Source organism: Rhyacophila brunnea, unplaced genomic scaffold (genome assembly GCF_057557595.1).
Source record: "Rhyacophila brunnea isolate RB1 unplaced genomic scaffold, BYU_Rbru_1.0 scaffold_7, whole genome shotgun sequence".
Classification (NCBI taxonomy): Eukaryota; Metazoa; Arthropoda; class Insecta; order Trichoptera; family Rhyacophilidae; genus Rhyacophila; species Rhyacophila brunnea.
This window is the reverse complement of record NW_028233339.1, coordinates 15,965,472-15,974,597: the sequence shown is the minus strand read 5'-3', so window position 1 is coordinate 15,974,597 and position 9,126 is coordinate 15,965,472. Positions and strand designations below refer to the sequence as shown.

Here is a 9,126-nt window from a genome sequence, read left to right as displayed (position 1 = left end):
CACCCCTTACTGTAAAAAAGATTTTGTTTCGTAGTACCTAGGTATTTCAAGCTTAGGCAGTAAGTTCACTAGTTTCATTCTCTCGCGATATCATTACAATAAGCAGACTGCTTACCCATCTAAAAATGTTTGAAGTTAATACCGATATAGGTATAATAATATGACTTTTCATTGAAAATAAAAACAACCCACCGTTTACTTACAGCTAGGTACGTAGGTAGGATCCTAGCAGTACCTACTACCTAGGTAGGTACTAAGTTTATTGTTATAATTTTATTCAACTATGCTAGGTGTTTCTCGGACTAAGTCATTGCATGAAATATGCATATACACGAGCATACTATTATGATCATTTTTTTTATAGAATTATTGTCTCTCAAATTTATGCTTGAAGAGTTTTTTTTCCAAAACGTTTTAAAAGACTATTTCCAACATACGATTCCTAACTTCACTTTGGTGCCAGTTAAATAACCATTTTCTAACATACAAAAATAATGTCATACTTGTCTATGGTGCTATTTTTGTCTTTTCTTTTGACATTGGCCGAATTGCGGGAAAGAAGAATACAGCTGTTTGCTGTTTTAGAATTGTCAGGTAAGCTGAAAATTTTGTGTGTTACAAAATATTTTAGTGCCAATTGTTGAACCTTTATGATGCTATGGTACAAGTTGATTGATTTATATAACTATGGCTAAATATTATTTTGAACCATTTTATATTTATCAGGTTACTTCGGTATGTTTTCATTTCATACTCGATTTGTGTTAATATGTACTTACTTTCGTTTACTATTTAGGAAATCGCTTTCAATGCATCGAAATACAATGTCACAAGCTGAAATTAAGATGAGAGAGAGAGAATCAGTCCGTCGTTTTAAGAATGGCTCCCCGACTATTAAAGATGTCATAAGAAAGGTAAGCTTGAATTAGTAACTAATTATTTATAAGCCTATTGTTTGTTTTATATCTAGGTATATTAGATAATGGAGTAGGTTTTATTTACTGCTTCTCTAATGCGTAGTACACACTGCGGGACTGTTGAAGAATTGTTCAAAACAGTCACGAGACAATGGTGCATCGTAGCTGGTTGTAGGTACTGTTTCGCAACAGTTCCCGCTCATGTTACTTATTTCTTGTCAAAATGAAAAACATGATGCAATGTTTCGCGTCACATCAACGAACTTCCGAGACAGAATGTTGTACAATGTGGACTACAGAAAAAATGTTAACGCCTCAGAGGGCGAAATATCTTCTCTGAATTTGGTGCTTCGTTTTGTAGTTTTATCTCCCGCAAATTTCCATGATGTCAAAAACAGTCTCACAATTTCTCATCCTCACAAAATTTCTAAGCCCAGATCCGTCTTCCAAATTCAGAGTGTCCAAAAGTTTCTATGCGTGTCTGCTTCCGGCTAAAAAGAGTTTTCTAGACCACCATCGTTTCCGCTTTCTTTAACCTTCACAATCATGTGAAAAAACATATTGGGGAAGCGGAAAAAACGGAAGAACTCAGGACAAAGAACCACTTGACAACTGCGATTTGCGAAGAATCTGGGTGCGCGCGAATTAGTGTCGCGGGACAGGACAGTGTCGAACATGTATACCTATATTGTACCTTAGCTTTATATAATCATCTTAAACAATTTAACTCATTGAATACAATATTCATTGTAATTGTAGATCAAGCAACAGTTTTGTAAAACAAGTAACCGGTTTTAATTTTTACCAACAGTTTTGTCATTTATTTACAAATATGCAACTGTTAATTCGAAATTCTTGTTCCAGAAATGCAAGGAGAGATGGCAGAGAAATAGAGACGATTTTATTGACAAACTGCGTAACATAAATGAAGAAGATGAGATGTACGATACTATAACGTCGATAATTAAAGAAGATATAAAGTCAATATCTTCTCCCGATACTGCAGTGGAGAATGTACATATGTTACCAGAATCGCAGGATGATTCCCAAGATGCTGAACTACTTTGGTGAGAGGACAGATGAATCATTTAATGGGGGCATATACTTTTGTTCTTTTATAATAGACACGTTTTTGTTCTTCATCAGTCAGGGTTTATCTACATTCTGGGTGAAAGCCTTCTGTAGTGACTTTCACTCCTATCAGTAATGTAATTAACCTTACAAAGGTACTAATTTCCGGCAAACTCAGTCCAGCGGGTTTTAGGTTGACCTATAAGGTACCTTCCACTATATGACTGCATTTGTTCAGTCCCATCCCACTCACTGAGCGACATGCCTAGCCTTTTGCCATTTTACCATACACACATCACATTGAGTTGCCCAACATGCACCTTTCCGTGCCACGTTATGCTAATGTTAGTGTTTGGTATTTGTCTCATATTAAGGTTGCATGGGAAATCATTTTTGAAAATACTGCATGATATTAAGAAGTTTTTATAAGTTTCGTATACAATAACTGGGAGAACACGCTTTCCATTGGAAGGCATGATTGTCTCTGCAGTGAACAAGCATCAATCTTTGAACAGCGTGTAGTGAAAACTTTAGCCAAGGTAGGAAATAATTAGTTCCATCCTGTGCCTCAGGAAGTAGTTTTAGGAAATTGGTTACAATCGTTTCAACGTAGATCGCATATTAGTTGTAGTTCAAATTTGAAGTTTTATAAGTGGTTTTAGATGGCCCAACTTTCTCCTTGTATACGAAAAAACATCACAATAATCAAATGGCTTTTTACTAATAGTTCTTAGTATTTTGTATCTGTACAACCAACACATTTCAATAACTTTTAAAATAATATACCTATCTAGTTGGTTTTTAATAAACGTTTTTCAGATTTTCCCATTATTTTTTCTAAGAAAATACGGATAAGTACCATAATTATGTGTCCAACCATGCGCGGCTCCCTCCTTAGGTCAATTAGTCAATGACCTCCCAAAATAAATACCTTACAATCGACAGAATAATATTAATAATATCTACAATGTCATATATAATAATAATCTGTGGATTTGAAATTATAAGGCGTACGCTTGTTTTTGTTTTGTATTCTCGATAGGCGAGAATTCCCCGCCAATTGCCGGACAATTCAATTCTTGACCCAAAATTAATATTTTTATAAAATTTTCTCTCTCATACATTAGACAGAGAAAGATAAATTCAATATTCGACGCTTTGAGTTCCAAAGATCCGTGCATTACAGGCCTCTCGCCCATTGTCCGAGTGTGAAACAAAAAATATTTTCAGCTAATTTTGCGAAACAGAATGATAAAGTCGACTGAATTATGGAGTCCCATGCTACTGCCACGCCGAAAATTATTGTATACTGTATTTTGTTCTGACAGTTGACAAGTTTCAACGAATGTCTTTTGGTTGTTTTAAACGTATTTAAATAGTTTTTGGTGTAGTTATTATACGAATTTACACACAAAGTTTGGTTTTTAGTGATTTATTACATTTTCGTGAAGTTTTGTGGAATTTACGACGGTTTATTTGTTTGAACTGACACAAAATGTCTAATTCAGTGGATTATATTTTAAACGAAATAAAGAATGAGACATTTAACTATGATAAACGTCTACAAGCAAAGATATTAGGCAGGTACATGCCGGATATGAAAATAATTCAAACAACAAAAGAGAAAAGCAAAGATTTTAACAGATATTTCAACAAGAAAAGCTATCATTTTTGTGAATGGATATGTGGTTGCAATGAAAGGAATTTATTTTTTTGTTTTCATTGTTTAATTTTTGATTGCAAAAATGAAAAGCAATGGACAGAATTTGGTGTTGGTGATCTAAAACATCTTAAAGAAAAAATAAAAAAGCATAGCAAGTCAACAGCACACATAAATAATTCTATGAGTTTTGTTTTATTAGGAACAACAGACATCCGAATTCAGTTAGATAATGCATACCGCAGATCGATTGCTGATCACAATGAAACTGTCGATAAAAATCGTTTAATTTTAACAAAAATTTTAAAGTGTATTAAATTTTGCGGATCGTTTGAGCTGGCCTTACGAGGCCATTATGAGTCTAAAGAGTCTGATAATCCTGGTATATTTCGTGGATTAATAAATTTCATGCAGGAAATAGATATTGTTATGAAGGAGCATTTAGAAAGGTCAACTTCATTCAAAGGAATTTCGAAGACTATCCAAAACGAATTGCTAGATTCAATATTAAAAGTCACTCAAGAAGAAATTAGATGTGACATAAAAAAATCTAATTACGTAGCTATTCAAGTTGACGAAACGACAGACAGCTCTACAAAAACGCAAATGGTTTTCGTTGTAAGATATTTAAAAGACAATATAGTATGTGAAAGATTTTGGAAGTTTGTAAATCCAGAGGTGTGCACGGCAACAGGATTAACAGAACAGAAAGATCGACAGCTAATAGCGCAACGCTACGACGGAGCGGCAATAATGAGTGGGAAAACTGGAGGAGTTCAGACGAGAGTCCGCGAAACTTTTCCACTAGCACAGTACATCCACTGTTATGCTCACCAATTTAATTTAGTTATGCAAAAAGCATCCACCATAACCACTGGTCTGAAAGTTTTTTTTGCCACCGTCCAATCATTTTCTGTCTTTTTTTCGAGATCACCAAAAAGAACGAAAATATTAGATGAATTCGTAAAAGTGCGTCTACCGAAAGCAGCTCCAACTAGATGGTGCTTCAATGTTAAATGTGTGGAGACAGTTTTTTTGTACCGAGAAGACATTTTACAGTGTTTAAATTCAATACTGGACAGAGAAAATGACACCAATACCCTAAGTCAAGCCCAAAACTTAATAAATAATTTGGAAAAAAACACTTTTATTTATTGGTTGACTTTTTTTCACAAAATAATGCCTCATTGTCAAATTTTATTTAAACAAATGCAAAAAAGAAACTTAGACGCTATTAAGATAAAAACATACATCGATAATTTTAAAAAATATATTTCCGAAATCAGAAATGAAGCTAGCACTAATCCGAATTCCAGCTGTGCAACGGGTGACCATAAAAAGAGACGGATAGATGACAATAGCAACGCAGTAGCAATTGAAGTCTGTGATTCAATTATAGTGGAAATAGAAGCACGATTCACATCCAACGATCATCTCATTATATCCGATTTGTTCAATAAAGAAAATTACGCTGATTTTAAAAATAATTTTCCCACAAGTCAAGTAAATTTGGTAAAACAGTTAGAAGAAATAAACATAACCAAGTTAAAAAAATGAATTATTGGTGTTTTATCAACGAGATGATTTGCATGGCGCTAATAGTGCAGTTTCTCTTCTACATTTTTTACTCAGCAATAATTTCAATGAAACATTTTCCGAGTCGATCAAAGTTCTCCAATTTATTTGCGTCATACCAATGACAACAGTTGAAAGTGAAAGATGTCTTTCCACTCTCAAAAGAATAAAAACCTTTCCACGCAATACGATGGGCCAAGATAGACTGACCGCTCTTGCAATGCTCAGTATTGAAAAAAAATATGTGGGAAAAATAGACAATTTTTATAATCGTGTGATTGATGATTTTTCAAAAAGTAAAGAAAGAAAAGTGGGCTTAATTTACAAAAAATTATAACGCGTTGTGTGCAATTTCGGTTAACGATGGGTTGGAGTTATGAAAAATGGACATTTTTTGAAGGGTAAGTAGGTACCCACCTATAACAATTTCTAGCACTTATTATATAATGTATAAAAAGTCAGTTTGCAATACGTCTTTTAAGTATACAACGAAAAGGCAAATTGAAATAATATATTCAAAATTGACCTACCAGTTTTTCGGGCCTAAGGCCGCCAATGTGTCCAACAGGTTAATATCGTATGTCATAACTAGTATTTTTGTTACAGGTTATTAGCAATGTACGATAATATATTTGAAGATGAAGACAGGCTAGCTGAGATGTTGGACGACTTGAATCAGATAATTTGCCCCATATGTCAAAAAAATTCGTTAGAAGTCAAAACAGACTCTTCTCTTGATCCTGTGATAGTGTGCACATGTGGACTGAGTATCAAAACTGATGTAGACCTTCATCAAGTGAAAGAAAACATTTTAACATGTGTAGAGATTCACAATAACACCTGCAGTATGAACCCTGAATTTAATGTGATATATGACGATGGAAATCATGTATATTTAACGTGCCATACCTGTTCAAGTTTTTTCATTTTGTTTTAAATAAAACATGTACCTACTTAAGCCACTGAACTTGACTCCGGCTTAACTATAAAAATATATCTCTTCAAAAAAATGACATTAAATTTTGTCAGTCACACAGCCACACCTCAAAAGTGGTCCAGTTCATGAGCTACGTGGTGTATACATAATGATTTGTTTAGAATTGACTAAATATCTTTTGCCGCGTTTTCACGCTGTGATTTTTCTCGTTCTATGTCTGTTTAATGTTGAGCAAGAAATTAAAATGAATGTTCCTACATATTGAATTAAGTCGAACTGATAATCATAATCAAGATGACATCAAGTGAATCTGTTAGTTTGTTAACATCGTTTCATTTGACCACTTATAACTTTTTTCGGATGAAGATAAAATTCAGAAATTATTGACGCACGAAAATAACTAATCGCCTGGAAGTTAAAACAAGTTTGACGTACTAATGCAAATTATCACCTTGGTTACTTGCTTATGCAACCAGTTGACCTGAATGTTGAACAACTTAAAGTAGAAAGAACTCCAACATCGTTCGTTAATCGACTTTATTGAAATTTGGTTCCCACTTATCAATTATTGACGTTCGATTGTCATTCAATATACTGTTGAATGACAAAAATTGTCATGTAAGTATGCGGAATTAATATATTGGCAACTTTCAGTGATGACTTTAATTATTGCAAATAATCAATGAATACGGGGTCCCGTTAAAACTGCCCGGACATTACCGCCAAAACAATTTAGAAATGAGACAATTTTTATTTTTACATATTATATTTTAGATACCTACACCAATAAAAAAAACATGTTTAAAGTTATAAAAAAAAATATAAACTATTCAAAATTAAAATTCAATATTGTGTGCTAACCTTCTTAATTCTAAATTAGAAATACTACCATACAAAGGCATTAACCATAGGCGGTTTTGTCGGGGTGCCAATGAATACGCTTAGCAAACATTATTACAGTAAATCTTCGGATTTAATGGATAAAATTTACAGTCTATATTCCACTTGTAAACAATGTTCGGCGCATGATTAACCCGTGATCAAATCAAATGTGCACTGCTCAATATTCCGACGTATAAATAGAATGCGTATTTATAAAACATCAACTTTGTTTAGTTAAATACATATAAGTAATTAATAACATGAAAACATACTGATTTGTCAACAAGATAATGTGCCTATCTGCTTTACTATGTAATGGATTTTTGACTTTAACGGACTCCCCTTTGCACAAATTAGTCTGTTACAGTTTCTACTGAGGTTTTACTGTACTGTTATCTTCTAAATAGATGTCGAGTTCAGTGGTATAAACTTTGTTCCTATTGTTATTAATTTATTAAACTGTTTCAAGTTTATTTGATTTGTACATATTGTTATGGTAGATGTGTCTCTTGATAAAAAGTATTTTTGTGTATATTCCGATACAAGTATCAATTACCTTAAAAATTCCAGTGACGAAGACTCAAATTATTTAACATTCACCTTCTAAAAAAATGTGCGACAATAAAAATCAACATCATTTATTTGTCGGCATATTTTTTATGTCACCCGATCTCGATTCAATTGATTGGTTACAACAGCCTATTTGATGAGTTAAAAATGTATGAAAACCAGCGTGACATTAAAAATATGGTCATTTCGATACAAAAAAAGTAGTCGGTATAGGGATCAGTTCGTCACATAACCAGAAAAATAAAACTGTATATTTGAACAGAAAGAAATTTATGAAGCTCTGTCGATAGTAGAGTTTACTGATTTGGGTCAGCCTACTGGGATCTTAATGAAACCCCATTGTATTAATATTTTTTCTAAATATACATATATATTATTACATTTATTATGTATATTGTTACACATTACTAAATTCATTGGTTTTTGATAAAAATATATTGTAAACAGTTAGAACATATTGTAAAGTTTTACTTTTGTTAATTGTGGTATTTCATTGGTATTATTATGCTGTGTTGTATTTGAAATTATGTGAAAACCGTTGGTCTTTTGTCGGTGTTTGATGATTTGAATAAAAGACCTGGGTCCCGTTACGAGCCAAAAAATAAAATTTATTACAAAAAAACCAAAGGCCAAGTGATTGAGCTAGGCTAAGATAGTAATCCTAGATTGTGAGCTATTATCCTAACGAGTCACTACACGGTTAAATATAATCTTAATTGCGATTATGACACAAATTACTCGATCGAATTTACAGTGAATCCTTATTCTATGTAAATTGCTTTTATAGTAACTGGTTTATAGCTTATTCAGACGATTTGTAAAGAAAACTGACATTTTTTTTTATTAAAATTGTATAATATACATTTTTTTGACTTGTCTTTTATGATTCATATATTATTATTATTAATTAAATTACATGCATTTGTATGTGTTAAATTGGTTTTCATTGTGATATTGATTTGTTTTTTTTTATTAGTTTAGTATCATCTGTTAATTTATTAAAATCTCATAATTATCTGTGGTTAGATCATATCTCGAGTGTTTATTTATGTACGTAGTCGCTGATTTATAGTGGTGAGAAAATAAATCAAAAAATAATTGTGTTTATTTTAACGCTAGATATGTACATAACTAATTTTTTTTTAAATTGTTATGTTGGAGAAATAGGACATACTTATCTACTTAAGGGGGTACATGCTCGTCGAAGGTCAAAATTGAGTTTTTATTGTATTTTCAAACCATGATCCTGGACACTCCTTAAACGTTGTAGATAATCTATTCATATAATTTTGAAGCCTTATTATCCTTTATAGTTATTTTAAACATTTGATGACTGCATAAAGTATTTTTGTTACATAAAATAGTATTCTTTTAAACCTCTCGCTCTAATGTTTTAGAATATAGTCATATTTCAGTACATTACTGTGCAGTGGTGTTAAGATTTTTTACATTTATTAATTTTTAAACGAATTTATAAAACCATTAGTATAATTTATTACGAGATAATTTTTGTA

The 9,126-nt window shown here is 32.3% G+C and overlaps 1 protein-coding gene across 1 annotated transcript; it reads left to right on the top strand.

Annotated features, from left to right (window-relative positions):
• The first annotated feature begins 529 nt into the window (after window positions 1-529).
• On the top strand, window positions 530-7,846 carry LOC147064538 (RPA-interacting protein A-like). The gene is made up of 4 exons (XM_085957749.1): window positions 530-594; window positions 797-914; window positions 1,782-1,984; window positions 5,830-7,846. The coding sequence occupies exons 2-4, from the start codon at window positions 810-812 to the stop codon at window positions 6,158-6,160; spliced, it is 639 nt and encodes a 212-aa protein (XP_085813875.1). The 5' UTR covers window positions 530-594; window positions 797-809; the 3' UTR covers window positions 6,161-7,846.
• Window positions 7,847-9,126: the final 1,280 nt, after the last annotated feature.

What these genes read in the sequence shown, in the direction of transcription:
- LOC147064538 (XM_085957749.1), top strand. Translation starts at nt 810, where the DNA reads ATGCATCGAAATACAATGTCACAAGCTGAAATTAAGATGAGAGAGAGA. An exon ending in TTAAAGATGTCATAAGAAAG is followed by an intron (nt 915 to 1,781) that starts GTAAGCTTGAAT and finishes TTCTTGTTCCAG; the next exon opens with AAATGCAAGGAGAGATGGCA. An exon ending in CAAGATGCTGAACTACTTTG is followed by an intron (nt 1,985 to 5,829) that starts GTGAGAGGACAG and finishes TTTTTGTTACAG; the next exon opens with GTTATTAGCAATGTACGATA.